Genomic DNA, 26,020 nt, shown 5'->3' with positions numbered 1-26,020 from the left:
CGTTCATGGGACACGCCTTTCTGGCCCCTCTGCCTGGCCCTCCCCTGGCCCCACTGCAGTCTTCTTTCCTTGCCCACCAGAGCGCATGATGTCCCAGAGGCCTCTCCTTGCCCTCTCTCCTTAACTCCACACCCTCCCATGGTGGCCCTTCCACGTCCAGGTGACTTCTGTGACCTAAAATTACCCCTCCTGAATTCCAGTCTTCGGATGAATATGGTCCCTCTGGGCTTCCCACCATGACTAATGGTGCTGCCCTCACCACAAAGTATGAAACCCCAAATCCAGAACCAGCATGGATGGGACACCCCACCTGGGATGCCACCCTCTCACCCACAGGCCCCGGCTTCCTGCCATACCCCACTGCCCTGCGGCCTCTCTCTCCCTGGGTGCTGGCCATGCCTCCTCTCCTCTCCCAGCCTCCCCCCGCCTGCCTCTCATCCATCCTCCCTTTGGGTCACAGGGTTTGTTCTACAACTCACACCCAACCCTGGAGCTTCCTGTTTAGACCCGTCCAGGGGCTGCCCCTTGTGGGACCCCAGAGCACGGCCACGAGGGTTCTCACTGGCCTGACCCCTGCTTGCTCCAACCTCACATTTTTATTATGAAGTTTTTAAAAAAAAATTATCATAGTGAGATTCAAAGTGATACAAACATAAATGGCCACAGCACTTGGTGTGTTCCCTTACCTACCCCACCTTCTCCCTCCTCCCTCCTTGTACATGGTAGTGAGACTGGCAGTGACATCTTAATGTGTGGACACAGAATCATTCAAACTGTTCCATTCCTCAATCCTCCTCTTCCATCCCTGCATCTCCCCCTCATCCTCTTCCACTCTGCTAATGGTCTTCCTTCATATTTATCTGAAATCTCTTACGTCTCTTATTTCCTCTCTAGCTTCCACATGTGAGAGAAAACGTACGCCCCTTGGCTTTCTGAGGCTGGCTGATCTCATGTAGCAACATATTCTCTAGTTCCATCCATTTTCCTGCAAAGGACATAATTTCATTCTTCCTTGTGGCTAAGTGGAATTCTATAAGATTTTTCTTTTCTTTTGGTGGTACTGGGGTTCCTGGAAGCCCTTCTACCTCCGGGCTACACTCCCAGACCTATTTTTACATTTTTATTTGGAAACAGGGTCTCCTAAGCCAGCGCGCGTGGCTAGCTCTGAACCGCGCGATCCTCCTGTCTCTGCCTCCCAAGCGCGGGGATTACAAGCGTGCGCCACCACGCCCGGCCAGTGGCTAATTGGAATTCTATTGTGTATGCACACCACATTTCCTTTATCCATTCGTCTGTTGATGGACACCTAGACTGGGTCCATATTTTGACTGTTGTGAATTGCGCTGCAATAAACATGGGTGTTTCAGTCAACAATATCACTTCTGAGACCCAAAACAGCTGATCACAACTCAGAGGAAGGAAGATTTATTTGCTCACAGTTCTGGAGATTTTAGGGGTTCAGTCCATGACAGGCCAGTTGAAGTCTACAGAGTTCAGGGTGAAGGGAGGCAGAAAGGTGGAGAGAGCAAGGGCTCTGCTCTCACACCATAGAGGGCAGTAGCAAGAGAGAGAAGGAGGAGGGACCATAAACAAGCCCCAAGGCCACATTCCCAAGAACTTTCCTCAGGAACCAAGCTCTGACTCTAACATGGCTGCCTTGTTTCTGTGAGGGCTGGTGGGGGGACATTCTAAGCCCATACCATACAATGAGTATGCAGATATCACTATATTACTCTTTTTTTGGTTTGTGGTACTAGGGATTGAACCCAGGGACATTCAACCTTATGAACTATGCCGCCAGCCCTATTTTATTTGAAATAGGGTCTTACAAATTTCTAGAGGGCCTCACTAAATTAATGAAGCTGGGGTTTTCCTGTCTCAACCTTCCAAATACTGGGATTATAGGTGTATGGTATCACACCCGGCTCACTATAGTATTCTGACTTTAATTCTTTTGGAAAGATATTGAGTTGTGGGATAGCTGGATGGTTTCATTTCTCCAAATTACTCTCTATAGTGGTTATACTAATTTGCCATCTCACCAACAGTGTATAAGAGTTCTGTTTCCCCATATCTTACCAGCATTTTTTAATTGTTTCATTTATATATTTATATTGTATTGTGTGTGTGTGTGTGTGTGTGTGTGTGTGTGTGTGTGTGTTACTGAGGATTGAATCCAGGGGCATTCTACCTCTGAGCTACACGCCCAGCCCTATTTTTTATCCTTTATTTTTAAACAGGGTCTCACTAAGTTGCAGAGGACCTCGCTAAGTAGCTAAGGCTGGTCATGAACCTGCGATCCTCCTGTCTCAGCCTCCCAAGTATTGGGATTATGGACATGTACCACAAACAATAGGCCCGGCTATTGTTTGTATTCTTGATGATTGCCATTCTGCCTGGAGTCAGGTGGAATCTCAGTGTAGTTTTGAGTCACTTATAAAGCTCTGGCTGGGACAGGAGCCAGCCTCCTTTTCCATCACCCCCTGCACGTGTGCCATGCATTCCCTGGAAGCCTGGCTCAGGATGACACACGGCTGCCCAGGGTGAGAGCCTCAGCCTTCTCCCCTCAGTGACCTCCAGTCAGCTCCGAGGCCCCCAGCCTGCTCTTCTGTGAAGCCTTTCCTGCCACGGCCAAGCAGAACTCCCAAAGTTCCTTGTGTGGCCCAGGTCTCACCCAGGCAGAGGTGGGCTGGGTCCCCGGCACTTGTCTGGCCTCTGTATTCCCAGGACCCTGTGCTGGCATCTGGCTGGTGCTCACTCGGTGGAATAAATTAGAACCAACACATTGTGGTTGGGTGGAGCTCTTTAGTTAGCAGATAAGACTCATTTAAAACAATTAACACCTCTTCACTTAAAGATGTGCTAAAATCTTTTTAAAATTTACTTCTGAAGAAGTTAAATCTACGTTTTTATATTATCAGTCCCTTCCCTCAATCCTTACCTTCTCTGGCGCGCATGACCGTGTGTGGCTGAAGCGCTGTTTCCTAATGAGTGCGGTCTCGGTCAGTGCCGCAGCAGACATGCATGCGTTGCTCCAGTGGGGTAGAGAAGGCGTGAATCTTGTGGCACGTGTCTTTGAATTACCAGAAATATGTCAGTGTGGATAAAAGGCAGATCTGGGCATGGTGGCACAGACCTGTAATCCCAGTGCTTGGGAAGTTGAGGTGGGAGGATCACAGGCTCAAAGCCAGCCTCAGCAACTTAGTGAGACTCTGTCTCAAAATAATAATAATAATAATAATAATAATAATAATAGTAGTAATAATAATAAATTTAAAAAGGCCGAAGGCTGAGGCTATAGCTGGAAGGTAGAATACCCCTGCACCGCCTGCAAGTAGAGCATCTCTTTTGTGACGTGAGGTGTTCCTTAACAAGCTGGAGCCTAATGAGGTCATTCAGGTCACAGCCCCTGCATATCTACAAAGTGCTGGGTTTCTGGGCCTGCACCCCCCCCCCCCACCGGAGGCTGAGAGGAGGTAATAGAAAAAGGCTGCCGGCCTCTCGATGGTTTAGTGATTCTGATGAGATTCTGTCTTTTGACAGGGGAAGGACTCAGTGGTCACCCGACTCAGAGCATCTCCAAGTTCAGGGACAGTTCCTTATGCTCACCACTTCTGCAGCCCTGTAAGGCTGCTGTGTGGAATTGCTATTAGATGGCTATTCTTTTTTTTTTTTTTGGCGGTACTGGGGATGGAAGCCCTTCAACCTCCGGGCTACACTCCCAGACCTATTTTATATTTTATTTGGAAACAGGGTCACTTAAGCCAGCGAGGCTGACTTCGAACCTGCGTGATCCTCCTGTCTCAGCCTCCCAACTGCGGGGATTACAAGCATGCACCACCATGCCCGGCTATATGGCTGTTCTTGACCTCCCAAAGACCAAATGTGATATGGTCCAGCCTAATAAAAACAGGCAAGAACCCTGACCATGCTGCCATTTCCTTGGCAGGAGGAGTGAGGCAAGGCCACTGCTGCTGAGCAACAGAGCTGCCCAGCGTCCCAGTCAGACCCTGCGGAGTCGGATGCTCAGGCAGAGACCAGGCCATTGCCTGCCCAGGGTCTTCCATGGCCATTTGGGGCAGGGGTGGGACAGAGACGTTTATTGACATTTAAAAATCATTAAGGATGAAAATTTTGTCTTTATTTTTTATTTTTTTTATTTTTTAATTTTTTTTGGTGGTACTGGGGTTCCTGGAAGCCCTTCTACCTCCGGGCTACACTCCCAGACCTATTTTTACATTTTTATTTGGAAACAGGGTCTCCTAAGCCAGCGCGCGTGGCTGGCTTCGAACCTGCGCGATCCTCCTGTCTCTGCCTCCCAAGCGCGGGGATTACAAGCGTGCGCCACCACGCCCGGCCTTTTTATTATTATTTTTAATGTAAGGATGCAACAACGTAGACAGAGAGGAGCTTGGGCTTCTCAACTAGACTCCAATCTGGATTCTTCTGTGTGGCAAGTCAGGGAGGGAAATTAGCCTCCCTGGGCCTTAATTTCCCCATCTGTAAAACAGGGATAACAATGACTGCCTCCAGGAGTTTCAAGAATAAAACGTAACGTAGGTGGGTAGAGGGTAGCGTGTGCTCAGCACACTGGAGGTGTGCGGTAAGCGGCATCTATGTTATTTTTACCTAATGTTCCCCCACATGTTCCTGCTCGTCCTCGGCCACCTCTTCCAGTGTACTTTTGTAATGGGCCAGCTCCACTCATCTCTGGTCCCACCTGCCTCCTATACCAGCAGAACCAAAGGACAGTGGCACATACTTCCCTAAGTCCCCACATCCTTCTGTGTCCACTGCCAAGTCCTGAACCATGTCCCTGCCACCTCTCAGCTGCTGTCTTCTCCTCCCAGTCTATCTTTCCCATCTTAGACAATTTAAATCCACCAACACTAGCCGGGCGTGGTGGCGCACGCTTGTAATCCCCGCGCTTGGGAGGCAGAGACAGGAGGATCGCGCAGGTTCGAAGCCAGCCGCCCGCGCTGGCTTAGGAGACCCTGTTTCCAAATAAAAATGTAAAAATAGGTCTAGGAGTGTAGCCCGGAGGTAGAAGGGCTTCCAGGAACCCCAGTACCACCAAAAAAAAAAAAAAAAAAAAATCCACCAACACCCTCTGACAGGTCAATTCTCTAACATCACTGCTTCAGAGTTCTTGGTGAGAACCCTCTTTCCTACAGGTTAGGGGCCAGCGTTCACCCCAGCACTCAGGCCTTCTACGGATGGCTCTGCTAGTCCTCCCTTTCATCCCCGCCACCTTCCCCAGGCTACCACTCCTGCCCCTGTAGGCTGAGACAGGAGGATCAGATCACTGAGTGAGACCCTGTTTCAAAATAAAAAAAGGGCTAGCTTGGCTGGCACATGCTTGTAATTCCAGTGCCTGGGAGGCTGAGACAGGAGGATCACAGGTTCATGGCCTCAGCTACTTAGTGGTCCTCTGTAAATTAGTGAGACCCTCTTTCAAAATAAAGAATAAAAAATAGGGCTGGGGTGTAGTTCAAAGGTAGAATACCCCTGAGTTCTATCCCCAGTACTGCACACAAAAACAAACAAACAAACAAACAAACAAACAAACAAACAGGTGTGTCTTAAAGGTAGCATGCTTCTGGGTTCAACCCCCAATCCCCCCCACCCAAAAAAAGATAAGGAGAAGTTGGACATGGTAGTGCACACATGTAATACAAGTGCTTGGGAAGAGGCTGAGAAGGGAGGATCACAGGTTCGAGGCTAGCCCCAGTACCTGGAGCATCCCCTTGTTCTCCTCTCATGGGAAGAGGCTGGTCTTCTACCTCTGAAAACTTGCACAAGCCCTGGCCCTTCTCTGTCAGGTGGGCACAATGGTTTTGCCCCTACCTAGGGCAGGACTGAGCTGGGTCCTGAGTGAGCTCCTCCCCCAGAAGGGTGGGGCCAGCAAATGCTCCACCCCTGGCTAGCTGACCACCTGGAATGGGTGGCCAGCTTTGCCTCTCTGCCACTCCAGCTGCGCTACCAGGGATTTGACTAAGGAACACGTAGAAACCATTTAGCAGCGTGAACCAGCTTGAATCCTGGTTCAGTGAGCTTCAGAGCCCCTTGGGGCAAAGCCCTTGGGGCAAAGAAGTGCCACTCTTGGACATTTTTAGGCCACTCTTAGACATTCAAGTGCCTTCAAGCAGGACCCAGGTGCCTGCCACAGGTCAGGGTGTGGTGTTCTGGGGTACACTGGAAGCTGGTCGTTCCTTTGGATGCCCACAGGCCACCTGCTGTGTTGGGAGCCAGAGACATGAAGGTAAAGGAGACGCAGCCTGGACCTCGAGTCCGTGGCAGTTTTTAAGATAAAGAGGAGAAGCTATGTGCAATGGTACACGCCTATAATCCCAGTACTGGAGGATAGACAGCAGGATCACAGGTTCCAGGCCAGCCCCAACAACTTAGTGAGGCTCTTAGCAACTTAGCAAGACCCTGTTTTACAATGAAAAAAAAATAGGGTTGGGAGTATAGCTTGGAGGTAGAATGCCTCTGGGTTTAATCCCGTGCCTAGATAAATAAATAGAAGCACAAGCCAAGCATGGTGGTATACACCTATAATCCCAGTATTTGGGAGACTGAGACAGGAGGATTGCAGATTTGAGGCCAGCCTCAGAAACTTAGAGAGACATATTTTTTTTAAAAAAATAAAGAGCTGAAGGTATAGCTCAGAGGTTGAATGCTTCTGGGTTCATTCCCCAGTAAGAACAACGACAAAAGGGGAAAGGGAGAAAGAATGTGGTCAGCATCGGAACTCAGCCGGTGGGCTCAGGCCTCACTCAACCTGGGGCTTCAGGAATGAGGTGTGATGAGAGGTCGTAGGCCACTAGGGAAGCCACCAGGAGCCAGCAAGTCGGGCAGGGAAGGACTTGGAGCCAGGGTTCTGAGCATCGATGAAGAGGCAGCGTCCAGTAGGAGCAAGAGACAGAGAATCAGGGGGATGGCCACTGCCCACTGACCCATCTCCCAGACGTCCTGATGTCTGCTCCAGGCCTCCTTTGACAGGTCCTCCATGCCTGAGGTGGCAGTGTGGACACCACAGGATTCCATTGTGGGCAACGATGGGCCCAGTGCCTCCAGTGATTGTCACCTTGAATGAGACGCTTAATTCCTCAGTCTGACTCTGTCCCTTTCTCTATGTAAGAGAGTGAAAGGCCCCCAACAACGCCCACGTCCGCATCCCCAAACCTGTCAAAATGTTATCTTAAGTGGTAAAAAGGGACTTTGAGGAAGTTAAGGATCTGGGGATATGGGAAGATTATCTCGGTGTATCCCAATGGACCATCATAAGACGGAGGGAAGAGGATCAGGATAGAGAGAGAAAAGATAGAAGCAGTGTCGGAGAAGGTGCCACACTGCTAGCTTTGATGATGAGGAAAGGGGCCACAAGCCAAGGAATGTAGGAGCCTCTAGAAGCTGGGAAGGGTGAGGAAACAGATTAGAGTCCCCAGCAGGCAACACACATGGCTGGGGCTGCAGCTGCTTCTCTCTGATAGCCCTAAAGCCCCATTCCAGACCACCCGGATCCCCAGAATTGCAGAGGGATAAATTTGTGTTACTTTGACCCACCAAATGTGGGTAAGTTGTTACAGCAGTCACAGGAGACTAATACAGTGCAGACAATATCAACCACCTCTCAAGGTTATACATAAAGAAAGAGCTGGCCTGGGTGAAGCTCAGTAAATGTAGCAATATTGCCCATAGGGGTACATCTTAAGCAAGACAAGGAATTTCTTGGCACCTGATCTATTGGCTGCCCAATAGTTCTTAGGCTCCCTGTGCCTCCCCTGCAGGTCTTGGTGGCTGGAGGAGCCCATCAGGAGCATCCTCAGAGAACTGCCATGCTCTCTGTATTCCGAAGGTCTCTGGTCTCAGCTCGTTCTTTAGCAATCAGCATGTGCGCTGATTGGTCATTTTCTGGCCTCTGCAACACCTGATCTGCTCCTACCTCTGAACCCTCGTGTCCTTGGAATCATGCCGCGTGAAGTTGGGGCCCTTTGCAGCTGTCCCCGCAGATGGCTGCCCCATTGCTCCTTCAGGACAGGACTGCTTGTCATATGACTCTGTGTTCCCCAAAGGATCCCTAAGTGGGCTGGGTCCTTGGCAGCCCCGGGCCATGCCTCCCCAGGCGCTTCACCGCCCTCTCCAGTTTGGAGACAAGTTGTGGGGGCCACAGAGCAGTCAACGCACAGGGATATGGGGCTGCAGCTGCTTCTCTCTGACAGCCCTCGGTCCCGAGACCTTCTGAAGGCTGTCCCCTCTGGCCTCTCCCAGGGACGTTCGTGTCGGCCTTCACTGTGCTGTGCGGGGCGCGCACTGACCTCCCGGACAGGCATGTGTGCTGCGTCTTCTGGCTGAACATCGCAGCGGCCCTCATCCAGATCCTCACGGCCATCGTCATGGTGGGCTGGATCATGAGCATCTTCTGGGGCATGGACATGGTCATCCTCGCCAGTGAGTAGCCACCGGGCAGGCGGGAGGTGAGGTGGACTTGGGAGGCTGGTGGGTGGCTGTAGTCCTGCCCTCCTATAAGGTCAGGTGCCCGCGAGGACTCCCCTGTGCCCTCCTCACTACCACTGGGACACTCAGCACTGGGTGCTCCGCAAACACCTGGCCCTGTCGCCTGCAGGGAATTCACTGCATGGCAGACAGGGTCCCCTGAGGCCTGAGCCCACAGGCATGAGTAAGGGAGGGTGGCCTTGAGAATACTTTTGGGGGCCCCACTCCTCCACTCCCTCTGCCTGACCTCCAGACTCACTCACCCCTCACAGCATGGCACACCTTTGTGCTTCTCCCAAAAATTGCACCGGCGCTCAAGGGTGAAGGGTTGCTAGCTACGAGGTGGGCTGGGACCACTCTGATTAGTGGTGCAGGTACGTGTGTCTCAGAGTGGTTCCTCTGAAGGGAAGAGCCACAGCCCACCTGTCTGTTATCTAGTAGGTAGTTAGATAAGGAGCTGTTCCTTCTGCTGCCCCTCTAGCCCCTTCCTGTAAAAGCAACAGGAACTTTTCAGTTATAACAAATCAGCTTGATTTTCCACATGCCATCCTGCAGGCTGACTTTGAGAAAAATTTCTATCTGGGTGTGGTGGTACATGGGTGTAATCCCAGTACTTGGGAGTCTGAGACAAGAGGACTACAGGTTTGAGGCCAGCCTCAGCAACTTAGTAAGACCCTCAGCAACTTTTAGAGATTCTGTTTTAAAACAAAAGTGAGGTCTGGGACTGTGGCTTGGAGGTGGAATGCCCCTCGGTTCAGTCCTCAGTACCAAAGGTCAGGGAGAAGGAAGAAAGAAGAAAAACTTGTAAGAGGAGAATTGGAGGAATATAGATGAAAATACAAATTCAAGTCAAGAACATACAAGCATGCTGCTGTTTCTATTAGTAATAAAAAAAAAATAGCAATCAGCAATCACCTGTCTTGGTCTTGGGTCCATAAATGCTTGGTCACTCTTGGTGGCCTTTTTCTATTGCCACGCCCATGGCAGACATTGCTAATCAATCATAACACCTTTTGTTGGACAGTCTCATATTTTCTCCACCCAGTGTTTCAGGTAGGCACTACTAATTGATCCAAGATGGTTGCATGGATGTTTGTCATCCTTGGACCGGGGTCTTTCCAATGCATTAGGTTTTTGTTTTTTTGTGGGTCTGGGATGGAACCTCCGAGTTACAGCCCCTGACCTATTTTTGTATTCTTTATATTGAAACTGGGTCTCACTAAGTTGCAGAGGGCCTCACTAAGTAGCTTGAGGCTGTCTGCAAACCACAATCCCCCAGTCTCAGCCTCCCGAATGCTGGGATTACAAGCGTGCGCCACCACACCCAGGTCAATGCATTAGGTTTTATATACATGGCTCCTATCCAGAAAAAGTACAAACCACGTGGTGCAGATAGAGCAGAGCTGGGGCTGGGACAGGTCACTGCAGCATCTTTAGGTTGTCTGCCCTGCTGCACCTGTCACTCCTGTCTGAGATGTGAGTGCTGGGCGGGGTGACTGTGTGTCCACATACCTGCCAGGCTGACCACTGGCCATGGGGGCCGAGCACCACGAACACTGAGCTCCCCTTGTTGGAGCACATGGCCCCTGAGAAGTCGCTGGCGTGGCCTCTGCTCCACTGCCGGCTCGCCACGGTCCCCTCGGGTGGATACTTCAGGCTTCCCGTGACCTCCGTCTTCAGGCTGTTCTCTTCTCTCTTCCTCTCTGCTTCCTCTTGCCGCTTCACGTCCCTGTGTTGCAGTTTCCCAAGGTGAGTCTATCATGGGTGGGTGGGCCTGGGGCCACCGGGAGACGCTCACCCCTGCACACAGACACTCTCCCAGTTAGTCAACAGGCTTCTGTCTTTAGCTTTGTATTTTGGAAGATGTTTAAGTATCAAGGAAAGGCGAGCGTGTTGTAGGAGTCCCTCAGCTTGCGCGCCGACTCCAGCCCTTCCTGGCTGCTCTGCTCATCTGTCACTCCCACCAGCCCCCAGCACTGAGTCATTAGCACCTCAGACTGATGATAATGTGCTAGTGAAGAGGAAAAAACAAGAAACCCAGTGAAGTCCTTGGAAGCTTCTTTTCAGGCTAAGTTAATTAGGTGCTGGGGGTTAATGGCTCAGCAAATCTACTCATGTATTTTCACCCAAATAAATTAGCAACAATTCCTTAATGTCAATAGTGCTCAGATTTTCCCAAAGGGCCCGGGGAGGTAGCCCTGCAGAGTGCTGACCTAACACATGCCACACACACACACACACACACACACACACACGCGAAGGCCACACTTACTGATGACGCACGCCGTGTCCCCTCCGGCGCTCCTCCTCTCTCCCTGCCTCCGGCCTCGCTGGACAGAGGCCCACACTTGCGTGCCCACTTGCCTGTCCTTCCTCCCAAGGCTCTGCACTTTTAAATCACACCGAGCCAATTGGGGGGCCACTCTTATGCAGTGGCTTCTGGGGTATGGATCAAGAGCACATTGACGGTTCTCTAGCCTTTCCTCAAATACCCCTTCTTATGTATGACCAGCAGCCCCAGTGTTCTACAATTCTTGATTCATTCCTTTGTGTCCTATTATAAAGCCGAGGCCTGTAGGAGAAGCCATGCTCTGACGTAGCAGCCACTTACACCGCAGCACATGAAGCCTCATGAGTGTACTCTGGTTTGGGCACCTCTGGAGGAAGTCTTCAAGGAAATGGGTGTCTAACCATCTCCCTCTGCTTCCTCCTCACAGGGTACAAGGAGCAGGGCATCCCGCAGCAGCTGTGAGCCACGCGACTGGCCAGGGAAGGCCCGGGGGCCCCTGCGAGGGCTGCACCTGGCATCTTCGGGCACAAGGACCTTTATATGTTCTTTTCTGCTGCTTCTCAGATTTGGGGTGGAAAAGAGAGTATTTTTAGAAATATTATTTATTTTGCAAACGCATCTGCTTTTCTCAGCAGGCTCTGAGGGCTCCAGCCCCTCCTCCTGCCCGGGAAAGCACAGTAGGCGCTGGCACATTGACAGAGAGGCTGGGGTGGTCCCGCTGGTTCCTCCTTGCCTGGCAGTGCCCACTGCCTGCTGCAAGGACTCCAGAGGTGCTGGACAGGGTGGCAGTGGTCCTGTCTGGGTGATCTAGGGCTTGCTGTGGAGGCAGTTCCACGGAGGACATTTTCTCTGGGTGCCTGCTCCTGTCTCAAACATCTGGTGCCCCTAGAGTTTGCTTTGTGGTCTCCTGGGGCAACCCCAGGGTGAGGTTGAGGATGACCAGTCACCAGCCCCACATGGAAGGGGGACCCTACGGTGTCTGCCCACACCCCAGCCTCTTCTCCCTGACTTATAATGGCTGGCTGGGTTTTGACCTTTATTTCCCTGGAGGGAGGGCAGCAGCTCCAGCCCTGGGGTGAAATTTCTGGACTCGCCAGATGTTTATACAGGAAATGACCAGACAGAGATGCAGGTGGGCAGGGACTGAACACCTTCCTTGTTAGATTGAATACCATTTTGAGTCCACACTCTTATATCTGAAATCCTTGGAGTCAGATGTGTCTCTGAATTTTGGATTTGAGAAAGATAATATGATCTACTTTTCGTGTGTTTCCTAACACCCCAGCAGTCTGGAACAGCCCGCCCACCATTAGGCACATGGTTATTTCTGCGGAGAAACATGTGAATAGACTTACTAATTGGGATCATACAAGCTGTAAATTGCCTCACCTGTTCGGGTTAGATATTGCCCCTGAGTAAGTCACGAGGCAAAGCCTACCACAGGTGGCTCTAGGAGTTTCAGAATTGCAAGCAGTGTTATGAGATAGTGGACCTCGATCTGAAAATTCTGCTCGCTGGCAGGTGCATCAGAGGGTGAAATTGTTGGCACTACACCACCGGGTGCGTGGGCCCTTTAAGCAGCCTTCCTGTAGGTGACCCTCAGAGTTAGAGCCTTGGTGAAGGGAGAGAACAGTCTGAAGTTAAGAGAATGGAGCTCTGCAGTTAAAGTGATGGTTGGACAGTCACACGCCTGTTTTCTTGGTATTTTCCTTCACACAAAGTCCTAACTTGTGGGATGGGGCCGCAGCTCAGTTCCTAACCCCGCTGGGCGAGAATCTTCTGACTGTGCCCCCTTTGAGGGCTTTCTTGTCTGTCAGGGCCCTGGCTGAAGCAGGAACCTGATCCTCTTCTATACTGCTGGATGCCGGTGCTCAGGAAGAAGCTCCCACTGTGCTGGGGCTCCTACCCCCCACCCCCATGGGGCTATTTCATTACTCCTGCAGGGGAGCAGCCCTTGGGATCCTCTCTGGCCTGTCTCTCCTGGTCTCAACTCTGGGCAGGTTCCTGCCATCCATACTTTGGTTTTGATGAGTATCCTCTCTTGTGGTTGTTGCTGCTTGGGGCTGGGCTGTGATTTGGGGACACCTAGCAGTGTCTTTGTGTCCTCCTGAGCCCCCTTCTCCCTGACCCCAGCCCAGCCTCTGCTGCTTTTCTCCTGCTCAGAACACGCTGTGGCCCAAGGCGTGGGATCAGATTTGATTCTATCCAGAAAGCCAGAGCCTTCCACTGTGTGGACACAGCAGACTCCGGGCCGACTGCTTCTCCTCTCAGGAAAGCTCTCAGAGGCAGAGTTGCCCCAGAATCAGATCAAAAGCTTCAGAGGGGGGACACAATGGGGCCCAGCCCTTCACCCCAAGCAGCCCCCGCGTTGCTGAGTCCCAGGAGCACTCACAGTTCTTGGCAGGGCGCTGCCCCCACAGGCAGGGGGAGGATCTCCTCCTCCTGGCTGGGCCCGGGGTGGCTGCTGAGGGAGTGGAGATAGCAATTTATGTTGCGTGTTTGGTGACAATCCAGATGCAGGTGGGACTTTCTTGAGTGGCAGGTGTCACTGTCAGCCCTCTGTGGGCTGGCTTAGTATTAGAGTTTGAGTGCTTGGAGAGCCACCTCCCCTGAGGGCTTCATCTCCACCGGGAACCCAGCCTGGGAGGAAGTCTTTCTGGTAAGCAAGGTGTGGGAGAAGCCAGGATGCCCCATCTCCTCAACAGCAAGACAGCAAGGGTGGCCGTGTGGGCATGACCAAATGGCAGGCCTCTAAAAGAGCTCGTGGCCTGAGTGTTGTCATCAGTGAATAAGGGACAGCGGCCATTTGACTCCAGGTAACCTGAGCCGGCCACTTGGAGCGTGAGATGGTCGGGGTTCATTTATGAAACTCTAGGCAGCTGAAAAGCAGGGCCGTCGTGCCCACACCGCTTGGTGACACATGCCCTTTGGTGACAGGAAGCAGGGATTTACCTAGAAGCTGAGCCGATGATCCAGAGGGGTGAGGTGCAGTTCAGGCTTTGGCCTATTGTGGGTCAGCACAGTGGGAGCACCCTACCCTGCTGGCTGAGGGTGGTTGAGGCAAGAGTCACAGGCCTGCAGAGAAGGATGTGGTATGGGAGATGCTCCAGGACCTCGTTGTGACACTGCGGTCAGAGTGGCCATTCCTGTCAGTTAGAGTGGGCCTCTGGAGCAAGGGTGGGGCTCCTGGCAGCCTCAGGGTGTCCTTCAGACTGTGGCAATTGCTGAGCAGGCCAGAAAGGCCAGGGCCCTAGGAGCAAAGGAAACAGGTGGCTGCGGGCTACAGCAACCCTCTGCTGGCCTTGTCTTGGCCAAGTCTCTTGAAGGACAGGGGAAGGGCACACAGTGTGCTTTCCTGCCTGCGCAGACGCCATGTCCAGCCTCGGCCTAGTACGTTGGCCCATCCAGGCCCACACAGAGCATCTTATCTCTGTACCACTTCCCGACAGCCTCGGTGGGGGATACCTCAGTGCTGAGTTTTCAGATGTCAAACCGAGGCTCCAGAGAATTAGTCACACACCCAAGACACGTGCCTGGGAGTGGCCCAGCCCTGAGTGTGGCTGGAGGGCAAGGGAAGCCGCAGCCACAGAAGTTCTCACAGCCCTGCCCAGAAAAGGGGGCCCAGAGAACCCCCTGGAGGGGTTCTTGTCCCCTCAGAAGTAACAGGTGAAACAAATAGATATCCTCTGGGTCACCCCAGTGGAGCGTGGGGTGGATTCAGCCTCTGGCAGGGTGCAGTAGGGAGGGTTCATGCTAAAGGGAACTACAGAGAGAAAGCTACATGGCTGGCTTGCCCCTGGAGGGCAGGGGGCCCTGGATGTGTGTCCAGTGCACACTAGGCTGAGAGCCAGGACCAGCCCATCAAAGACCAAATGTGCTCCAGGGGGGAGGCGGAGCCGAATGTCTGTGGTCCCTTTGCACCAACTTGGCTCTTTAAGATGCAAACCCAAAACCCCACTCAGAAACTTTTTCTTCAGTGAATCCTGATGCTGTCAGAGGGCCCAAAGGCCCAACACACATCTGTCCTGAGTTTCTGGTACAAGTTGAAAAGTCTCTTGATTGAGATCTAGCTGGGAATCTCTGGTCCCAACCCCTCTACTTACCTGCCAGGATTTGCCAATATGCCAACCAGCCGGGCTGGTCTGGACTTCACTCCAGTCCCTGCTGTGTTTTCACCCCAAGCAGGTCGAAAAGGCACACACACAGTCACGCGCACACTCACAGGCTCGCAGCCCCCCAGCGGCTGGGTGAAGCAGGATGGGTTCTCCCTGGGGACTCGGGATGGGACTTACCCTTCCAGGGTGGGCTGTGGCTGATGGGACCCTCACCATGCCCCCAGCCCCACCCAGGCGCTCACAGTTTCCTGTCTCCCTGGCCTGTGCACCTCTTCCTCCTGGGCCCATGGGCTCCGCACCCCGCCAATCCTGGCTGTGCTCATTCCCCGCACCCCAGCTTGGCCGTCTTTGGCGGGGGTGGGGGGCTCTGCCCAGAGAAGAGGTAGCAGTGTCCTCTCCCTAGGGTCCCTCCAGAGCAGCAGACAGCCTTCTCTTCAGAGACGCCTCTCTGATCCTGCAACTCACCCACTGGCCCCAGCATCCAGCAAGGGAAGAAACAGAAGGGCTATTTCAAGCGTTGGAGGCCAGAACAGGCTCCATGGGTGGCCCTTGTCATAGGCTAAGCTCCATGCTATTGGACATGGCGCCATTTGTTTTAAACAACACACGTAAAAGCAAGCCAACTGATTGTGTGTACCTGCTGAATGCACATACAGGTGAGCGCTGTGTTGTGAATTGCAGTATTTTGATGCTGTGGTTGGCTTTGTTTGGGTTTCTTCTTTCTGCTAAAATAATTGCTGCACATTTTCATCATTCTTAGATAATACTTATTTGGTCTCCCAGGGATTTCTGTCCCACTTCTGCTCAGACCCACAGGGAGCCCACCCCATCCCACACCTGCCCAAGGGATATTCCCAGCCCATCCTAAAGACTGGAACCCTTCTTGGCTAGAAAGCGTCTGATGTCAGAAACCTAGGAAGCTTCCAGACTTGTCCTGGTTCAATCTTTGGGGCAGAATCTGCCTGCAGTTTGCTTTCCCAGCGCCCTGGGCCTGAGCCAGGCAGCCTGCTGTTGTCCTGGGGTCTCCAGCACCCTGCCAGCCGCAAGCAGCATCCCAGCCCCTCCACCCTCTGCCCGCTCTAGACTCCTTCCCTCAGCAGTATCGATGCATATGCTTAAAAAAACGCCACTTAGACAATAAGACCCGTGTACATATCTCCATGTGCATATTTATACATATACACGCCTTCCTCCTCCAAGTAGACAAAGCATGGTTCCCTGTGACATTCTGAGTTTGTGTGTGTTTTTTTAAATCCTTGAAAATATGGCTTTGGAAACCTTTTCTTCCTTTCCCTCTTTTCTATGTAATAAACATTCATGTGACCTTTCCGGTGGCTCCTTGAATACCTGTGGCCCCCTCCCTCTCCGACCTTGACTATGGGCCTCCTTTGCTTGGCAGAGGTTGCACTGTGCTCAGACCCTTTTTCAGATTCTCCTGCTCCTGGTAAGCCGGCGCAAGTCATGAAGCAACCACCGCATTTTTTGCCATTGGATCCCTTTGCACATGGGGACCTGCCCGCTGGGTCGAGCATCAGGACTCTGAGCAGCTGCACAGTGGAGGCGCATTTCCATTCATGATTACTGGCTGAGGAAATGTGTGTGATCTGTTCATCTTGATGGAGTCTTTCCCATGCACAAATCGGAGTACAGAGTAGTTAAAATTTAGAACAGACTGTTTGACTGGTAAGGCCTGTTTGAACTATGGAGGAAATTGCAGGTGCTGTTTGTGGTCCAGCCAACACCTGCATTAATAATCAGATGAAGACCTAGAGAACTTATTAAATTTGTGCATGAGGAGAAATAAACACATTAGCTGAACAAATCCGAATCCAAAGCACTCTTGACAGGCAGAGGCAATCTAACAAGGTGAAATCTAATCACGTTAGATGAAAGAGTTCTGCTTGGAATTAACATGCCCCTGTGCCTGCCTCCTACCTGGGGAGTTATCTGAAGGCAGCGTGGTGTTCACGGGCACCATGATGTGCTACATAGATCCTCTGGTTCTAGAGCTTGGGCAGCGGGTTGGGGTCCAAGGAGGGCGGGGCTGAGATGGGAAGGTGTGGTTGGGCTTAAGGACCGGTCATCCTCAGCCCTGGGCTTTCAAGGGCTCAGCCAGAGAAGGTCCAAGTGGAGAGCCCGGGAGGCAGGCTGGTGTGAGCCGTGGGGTGGGGTGTCAGACCCAGAGGACCAAGACAGACCCTTCAGGGCTCCACACACCAGCCTGGCCCCTGGTGAAGGCCTCTAGGGAATGGCCACATGATCCAAGGTTCAGCTTATAAATAAAAAACATGCCAAGAACAAACTTGTTGCCATCCCAAGTTGACTGATGATAATGACCATTATTGTGTCATCCTGCTTTGTTTACCCTCTTTCGATGGCACTGGCATTAATCAGGTATCCCTAAGTGCCAGGAGTGTTTGCCAGTGTTGCTCTATCTGCACAGATCTACGGGATGATTGGATTATTTCTTGTTACTATCTCAAAACAGATGCTCGGAGAAGTCAAGCAACTTGTTGAAAGGCTCACAGCTGGCTCCAGCAGAGCCAAGCTTTGGGCCTCGCCCCTGCTCCTGGCACCCAGCCCCTCCTGTACCTTGGGCCTCTCAGCCAGGGTCTCCTCCTCTTTCCCCCCCATACTGAAGATTGAGCCCAACGGCGTTCTATCTCCAAGCTATACTCCCAGCCCTTTATTTATTTTTTATCTTGAAACAAGGTCTTATTAAGTTGGCCTCAAGCCTGCAGCCCTCCTGCCTCGGCTCCCAAGTGGATGATTAAGATGGCGACTGCACCTGCTCTGCCTTCTTAAAACATGCTTCCTCAGGCCCCCGACTGGGACACCCGTCCAGAGATGGAAACGGTGGTGGAGGTCTTAACTCCCTGGGAGGTCGGGACTGCGTGGTCTTCCACCTGGACATGCCCACCTCCCTGAGCACTGTTCTGGGCGTGTCTGCTGGGATTACAGGGAGGGCAGAAGTGATGACCGTCCATCTCAGGGCAGCATGGACAGGATGTTTCCAGGCCTGCGATGGAGGGCAGGAGGGAGGAAGGGGGTCCTGTGAATACCCGGGGAAGAGGGGCGCAAGCTCAGGCCATACGTCCTTGTCCCCCCACCAGTCCCCAGGTGGTGTCTGTTCCCTGACTCCCAGCCAGCCAGTGGCCCAGGGGGTACTGGAATGGAAAACTGCTCGAAGAGGGGACAGCCATCTCCTGTGTCACAAAGACCTGCTCACATGGTGACAGTCACAGGCCAAGTTCTTCTCCCTCCTCACATCTGTGTGAAGTCCTCAGTACCCCCGCCTGTGCCGCCTCTGGAGACAGGCCCTCTATCAAGGTCACAGGGGTGCCGTTCCAGTGTGGCAGGCATCCAGATAAGAAGAAACACAGACACTCGCGGAGGGAGGACCACACAGGGCAGGGAGAAGGTGGCCATACACAAGCCCCAGGAGGAGCGAGCCTGCCGCACCACCACCACAGATTCTCAGAGCCCTGGGTCAAGAGAGGTCTGTTGCTTCAACCTTGGTCAGCGACTTTGTTCTAGCCACCAGAGCCAGCAAGTGCAATGACATGAACCAGGAATCACAGAGTGGGTCGCGGGCATTCTGCCGGCAGCCGGGCAGCTAAGGGGGGTCCCCTCAGAGAGGGGAGACTGAGCAGTGGCCGGTCACCTGGGTGGGATGGAACGTGCGTGGCTCCAGGGCAGATCCCCAGCCGGCTGCCCACTGGCCCCCTGGGTCCGAGGCTCAGCTCTGCAGCCGCTCCGGGGCCCTGGCTCTGGTGTCCTTGAGGTAAACCTGGAGACCTTGTTCTCACCAGGACACCAAATGCCTCTTGAACAGCCCGTCGTGAGCGTCTGTTCTGCCCACTGAACCTTGTAGAGTTCAGGGTCTCTCACAGGGGTCCCTGGTCTGGGAGTGATGCTGGGGGAGGAGAAGGCTAGTGCTCAGAGCAGGAGCCCACAGCTGCCTCCCCAGCAGAGAGCAATGCTAAGAAACAAACACTCCACATGCAAAGAAACTTCCACAACCTGGAATGCAGTGGGCAGAGGACGCCGGCTTCCTCCAGGAGCTCTGGGGCCCTCTGAAGCTCCAGGCCAGGAGGAGAGCCCCAAAGTCAGAGGACGAGGACTCGCCTCTGCTGTGGTCTCTGGAATGCTTGAAACACATCCAGAATCATTTGAAAAGCTGAGATGGTGATGTATGGACGTTACTGCAAACACCATCAGTGCTGGTGTTTTGAATATGCTGCCGTCTACCGAGACAGTGCCCCGCAGGCTGGGTCCCCTGCGTAGATACGGCTCCTCTCACCTCCCACATCCAGACCCTGGGGCTGGCTCCCTGGCCTCACTAAGGAGCCCTGTTCACCAGGGAGACACAAAGTGGATCGTTTTTTTGCTCTCCACCCCACTTTTCCAGAGGCCGGACCCTCCACACTCACTCTGTGATGCTGGGGAGCCTGAACTCCCAGAGCCCACCCACTCCTGAACAGAGCGGCTCTGTGGCCCCTGCCAGGCCAGTTGCATCACTCTTCCTGAGCTAAACTGGAACAATTAGGGCCTTCCCAAAGGCCTCTAACTGGGCTTGCGGGAAAGCCTCCTTGAACCTGAGGCTGCAGTATGTAAGCCTAAAGCTACTTATGGCCAAAGTTCCCACCTTATAGAGTAAGATGCCAACTGGCAGAAGAGGGCAGAAAGAAAAATGGAGGGAGAACGTCTCATCCCATCCTCTCTTTGCTCAAACATGGTCCAATTGCACAAGCCATCTGTTCCTCCCTCTGGCCCTCCCTCCCTCCCTTCCTCATTCCTTCCTTCCTTTCTGTAAACTGGTTCTCACTAGAAACAATAAGAAAAAGACCCAGCCGAGTACTTGGTCCCAGAGCCTCCCTCAACCTATCTTCTCTTTCTTGCCCAAAGAAAACCACCACCATCAACGGAGCTCCGGCCATGTACTAGACCCAGACCTGGTGCATTAGTCAGCATTCTGTAGCTGTAACAAATACCCGAGATCAACTTGAAAGGAGGAAAGGTTTCCTTTAGCTCAGAGGTTTCAGTCCATAGTCAATGGCCTTGTGGCTCCTGGGCCTGTGGAGAGGCAGCACATCCTGGCGAAAGTATGTGGCAGAGGAAGCTACTCAGCTCCTGGGAGGAACGAAAGAGAGAGGAAGAAGCTGGGGGGGGGGGTGGAGCATGCTTGGAGTCCCAGGCGGAGGTGGGAGGATTGCAGACTCAAAGCGGAGATAGAAAGGTTTCAGGTTCAAAGCCAGCCCCAGCAATTTAGCAAGACTCTTAGCAACTTAGTGAGACCTTGTTTCAAAATAAAAAATAAAATAGTGCTAGGGGTGTATATCAGAGGTAGTACACCCCTAGGTTTAATTTCCAGTACAACAACATGGAAGGAAGGAAGGAAGGAAGGAAGGAAGGAAGGAAGGAAGGAAGGAAGGAAGGAAGGGAAAGGAAGAGGCCAGTGTTTTAATACCCCCTTCAAGGCTGTACCCCCCAAATTCTAACTTCCTCTGGTTAAGGCCTGCCTCCTAAAGGCTCCAGCACCTCCCCGTCATGCCATGGGCTGGGAACTGAGCCTTCAACACATGGGCTTTTGGGGAACATTCCAGATCCAAATTATAGCAGTAGGTGTTCTACACACACACACACACACACACACACACACACACACACCACCTGGACACATGTATATTGTTTTCTGCACTTGACAAGTGATGAATAGGACACTTCCATGTTGCAAGTTTTTATCTTCTCCATCTCCCCCTTCCAACTCTACCTTCCTCTCCTGCCAGGAATGGAGGACATTATTTAGAAAAAAAAGTGACATGTTCACGCACAAAGTTTCAAATAAGTCCTTTTAAATGTAAAGGCTTCCAGTAAAATCAACATACACTCACAAACTAAACTTTTTTTCCATCATCAACCTGGGGTGCAGACATGGTCCTGTTGTGGGGAGGCAGCTGCACCCTCAAGGTGGCGGCCTCTTAGCACTTCGTCCGGCACCGGGCACCGAGAGCCTCTGGCTGGCTAAGCAGGAGCCAGCCACAGACTGGACGCAGAGGCTGGAGTCTCAGCACCTGGGTCCAACCTCTACTGCCTGAGCCCTCCTGAGAACTGAATCCAGAGGGTAGTGTTCAGAAGTCAGTATCCTGACAGCATTCCTGTTAGATTCTCCACAAAACAGGGCCTTGAACAAAATAAAACAAACAGCAACAACAAAACAGGGCCTGAAACAAAATAAGGAACAACAAGACAAGGTGTAAAACAAAATAAAACAAGTAGCAACAAAAAGACAGCGCCTGGGCTCAAGGCCTTTTACAGAGTGGCCGGTTCCTTAGACACACACTTTTCCCCACATATAGCACCAGCTGCTGTGATGTTTTCACGTCTTCCTGCCAGCCCTGGCTCGTGCCAAGTAAACCTAATTGCACAGAAAAGGAGGAATTAAAAGTAGCCAGGTGATAATTGATATGAAGCACACCTGCGTATCAGCCTGTTCCCTACCTCCCACCTTCTACCTAAAATGGAAAATATTTTATGCAAAGAGTCCTCTGTACCTAATATTAAGGCAGAATTTGTTTTTCTTGGCTTCCTGCTCATCTGAAATACTGGTTACATAGTCACACAAATTAGCACAAGCAAACAGGCCTAGGGGCTCAGAGAATTTCATTTGGACTGAAAGAATCTAGATAGAAAGAGAGCAAAGGTTTGGAAGATAATAAGCCAAGCCTTAGGCCAGGATTGGTGACATTGCAGTGGGTTGACAAGGATTTCCAACATGTCTTGCAATTTCAGTGCAAACATGTAACTCAACAGGCGTGGTCCAATGTAGCCATAGGTTTTACACAAATTGACATTAGTTGGATTTACAATTTTTATAAATGATGCTAAGTGTATTTTATTTTATATATGAAAATGGTTGTTCTAGTAGTATTTTTTTTTTTTTTTGGTGATACTTGGGTTTCTGGAAACCCTTTTACCTTTGGGCTACACTCCCAGATTTATTTTATACTTTTTTATTTGAAAACAGGGTCTCTTAAGCAGCGCGGCTGGCTTTGAACCTGCACGATCCTCCTGTCTCCGCCTCCCAAGCGCGGGTACTATTTCTTGAAAAGACCTTTCTTCTTTGATTTTCTTTTGCATCTCTAGTGAAAATCAATAATCCACTAATAATCACTTAATCAGTTAATTATATATAGATCTCTTTTGTATTCTGTCCACATTCCACGGATTTATGTGTTTATTTAATATAACTGCCACGCTGTCTCAATTACTGTAGCTTTATCGTAAGTCATGAACTCAGGTAGTGGGAGTTCTTCAACTTTGTTCTTTTTCAAAATTGTTTTTCTAGTCTCTCTATTCTCTTCAAAGAGTACTTGATTTGAATAGTTTTGAAAACTGGCATCTGCATCAGTCAGTTTTCTGTCACTATAACAAAATACTAGAGACAATAAACTTTTAGGAGAAAAGCTTTATTTGGTTCACAATTTGGGAGGTTTTAGTTCATAATTGATTGGCTCCACTGCTCTGGGCCTGTGGTGAGCCGGCACATCTTGGTTGGAGTGTGTGGAGGGCCCAAAACATTGAACTGGTGTTTGGGAAGCAAAAAAGAAGAGAAAGAAGCTAGGGTTCTACAATCCCCTTTGCAGGCACACCTCGGTGACCTAGGGACCTTCTCTAGACCTCTACCTCTCAGCCCTCCCCCAGTAGCACCACCCTGAGGACCAAGACCTTAACACATGGGCCTTTGGGGGACATTTGATATCCAAACCAAAGCAACCTCATAAAAGGATTGAATTAACTATTCATGAACATGATAGTTCATCTCATATATTTAGTCCTCTGAATTTTTTTGTTGACATATTATAGTTTTCAGTATGTAGCCCCTACCGGTAAGTACTTATTTTTGTGTACTCAGCTTGTATGCTGAAACCTTGCTAAACTCACTTGTCAGTTTTAGTTGTTTTTTTGGCTTTTGCCACCCGCAAACAGAGAACATTTAATTTTTTCCTTTGCAATATTGTATTTTAAAATTTTCTTCCTAGCTAGGCATGGTGGCGCACGCTTGTAATCCTGTGCTTGGGAGGCGGAGACAGGAGGATCGTGCAGGTTCAAAGCCAGCCTCGCTGGCTTAAGAGTCCCTGTTTCCAAATAAAAAGTATAAAAAGATTTGGGAGTATAGCCCGGAGGTAGAAGGGCTTCCAGGAACCCCAGTACCACCACCAAAAAAAAAAAAAGAAATTTTTTTTTCTTCTTGCCTTATTTCAGTGGATAGGATCTCCAGTGCAATGTTAAATAGGAGTGGTAAGAGATAACACCTTGGCCTGTCCCTATTTTCAGCAGGAAAGCTATCACTTTTTTACTATTAAGTGTGTTATCTGCAGGGTTTTGTTTTTTGTACTGGGGATGGAACCCAAGGGCATTCTACTCCTGAGCTACACCCCAGCCCTATTTCTTATTCTTTATGTTGAAAGAGTCTCACTAATATGCAGAGGGTCTCACTAAGTAGCTGAGGCTGGCTGTGAACCTGGAATCCTCCTGTCTCAATCTCCCAAGTACTGGGATACTGGGATTACAAGTGTACATCATCACCATGCCCGACTTGTTTTTATTTTCTGCTTTTGTGGAGGGGGGTCTGGGAATGGAACCGAGAGGCATTAGACCTCCGAGCTACACCCCCTGCCCTATTTTTTATTCTTTATTTTGAAATAGGGTCTCACTCAGTTGCAGAGGGCCTCACTAAGTAGCTGAGGCTGTCCGCAAACCGTGATCCTCAGGTCTCAGCTTCTCAAATGCTAGGATTACAAGTGTGTGCCACCACGCCCGACTTGTTTTCTGCTTTTTTTTTTTTTTTTAGAAACCTATATCATGTTAAGAAGCTTCTTCCCTCTATTTCTATTTCGATTACTATTATTGTTATTACAAATGAATTTTTTTATTTCTTTTTTTTTTTTTGCGGGTCTGGGGAACCCGCATTTGACCTCCGAGCTACACCCCCTGCCCTATTTTATTTTATTTTTTGAAACCGGGTCTCAATGCAGAGGGCCTCACTAAGTAGCTGAGGCTGTTCGCGAACCGCGATCCTCCGGTCTCAGCCTCCCGAATGCTGGGATTACAAGCGTGCACCACCACGCCCGGCTACAAATGAATTTCTTAAATGCTTTTCACAGTATTAATGTGATCATGTCTTTTCTTTTAGTCTATTGATCTGATTAATTACATTATCAATTTCTCAAATTTGGAGCCAGTCTTATATTCTCAGGATAAATCCCCTGATTTCTTATCCCTTTTACATATTGCTGGATATGATTTGCTAGCATTCTGTTGAAACCTTTTGTATTCGTTATAAAGGATATGGTCTGTCATTTTCATGTTTGCTTTGGTGTAAATCCAGTGCTGACCTCACCAAATGTGTTGGAAAGTGTTCCTTCCTCTTTTGCTTTCTGGAAATGTTAGTGGAGGATTCATATTACCTTTTTCTTTCAGGGTTTAGTAGGATTATCTGGGCCACCAAACTATTTGGTTTAAAAAAAAATCCTTCTTGAGTGAGCTTCGGTAGTTTGTGTCTTTGCTCATTTTTTTTTTTTTTAATGGTGCTGAGAATAGAACCCTGGGGCATTGTACCTCTGATCTACACGCCCAACCCTATTTTTTTAGTCTTTTTATTTTTTTAATTTTTTTTGAAACAGTGTCTCACTGAGATGCGATGGACCTCGCTAAGGAGGCTGTCTGCGAACTACATCCTCCAGTCTCAGCCTCCCAAATGCTGGGATTACACCACGCCGGGCTGTCTTTGTTCATTTTGTCTGTGTTGTTGAACATATTATGTTATGTGTATGAACATAAAGTTGCTAGTAGTATTTATTATTCTTTTTAAGATTGCATAGTTATTACTTTTTTTGTATTGGGGATTGAACCCAGGGGCATGGTACATCTGAGTTAACCCCCAGTCCTTATTTTTTAATCTTAAAACAGGGCCTCGTTAAATTCCCGAGGCTCATCTTGAACCGCAATCCTCCTGCTCAGCCTCCCAAGTACTGGGATTAGAGGTATGAACTACAGTGCCAGATTTCAGCTACCAGGTGTGTACCACCGTGCGGTACCAGCAATATCACAACTTGGACGGTCCCACAGTGCAGGTGTGTACCTCCAAAAGAAGGGCTCAGGACATGAAGGGGCAGCATTTCTGCCTGAAGGGCTTGGAAAGTTCAGTGCTGGAGGCAGTGAGGGGAGCAGAATACCTGTAGAACACACATCTAAGTAAGGAAGACAATTGTGCTTACTGGGAAAATTCTGAATGAGCAGTGAACTGTCAGGAAGGAAATACAGACCACTTGCTACGCTTTGGCTCTTGATGTGTTCCCAAGATCAAGTGTTAAAGGCAGGGCTGGGAGGCGGTGAGCCGCTGGGAGGCAGGGCTGAGTAGCAGTCTTTAGGTCACTGGGGACGTGGCCTCCAGGGGGAAGTGAGAAGGAGAGAGGTGTCACTCTACCACATGCTCCCGCCATGACGTACTGTCTCGCCACAGACCAAAAAGCCACAGGGTCAACTGGCCAAGACACGATCTTCCAAACGTGTGAGCCAACACAAACCTTTTCTCTTGATAAGTTGATTTTCTTGGGTATTTATTATAGTACCAGAAAGTTGCTCAACACATCACACATGATCCCATCACTCAAACAAGTCACTATAATAATCTGACTCTTAAGATTATTACTAGGCTGGGTGTGGTGGCGCACGCTTGTAATCCCTGCACTTGGGAGGCGGAGACGGGAGGACCGCTCAGGTTTGAAGCCAGCCGTGCTGGCTTAAGAGACCTTGTTTCCAAATTTAAAAAAAAGTATAAAAATGGGTCTGAAAGGGTAGCCCGGAGTAGAAGGGTTTCCAGGAACCCCAGTACCACCAAAAATAAGAGATTATTACTTTTGGATCCTGAAAAAATCAGGACCAACTTGCACATACAATTCTGAGTTTTGCTTTCCTTGCTGAGGATGATGGTGTAGACATCTCCCTAGCGCTGCCAGCGCCCCCTTGGCGAACCGCCAACTCTACACACGAATCCCGTCCGACCCGGCTGCTGAGCTCCAGGCCGGTGTGCAGCTGCTGGAAACACCGCCAC

At 50.5% G+C, this 26,020-nt stretch overlaps 1 protein-coding gene across 1 annotated transcript in view; it reads left to right on the top strand.

Annotated features, from left to right (window-relative positions):
• Positions 1-11,251, top strand: part of STUM (stum, mechanosensory transduction mediator homolog) — a gene marked incomplete at both ends in the record, with an annotated part of 58,884 nt that extends 47,633 nt beyond the window's left edge. Inside the window, 2 exons of the mRNA XM_080698958.1 lie at positions 8,275-8,454; positions 11,217-11,251. Coding sequence (XP_080555084.1) covers positions 8,275-8,454; positions 11,217-11,251 — 215 coding nt within the window. The remainder of the gene's footprint in view (positions 1-8,274; positions 8,455-11,216) is intronic.
• Between the last annotated feature and the right edge of the window lie 14,769 nt (positions 11,252-26,020).

Source organism: Muscardinus avellanarius (genome assembly GCF_963383645.1).
Source record: "Muscardinus avellanarius genome assembly, chromosome: 7".
In the NCBI taxonomy this organism is placed as follows: Eukaryota; Metazoa; Chordata; class Mammalia; order Rodentia; family Gliridae; genus Muscardinus; species Muscardinus avellanarius.
This window is presented reverse-complemented; position numbering and strand designations above follow the sequence as displayed.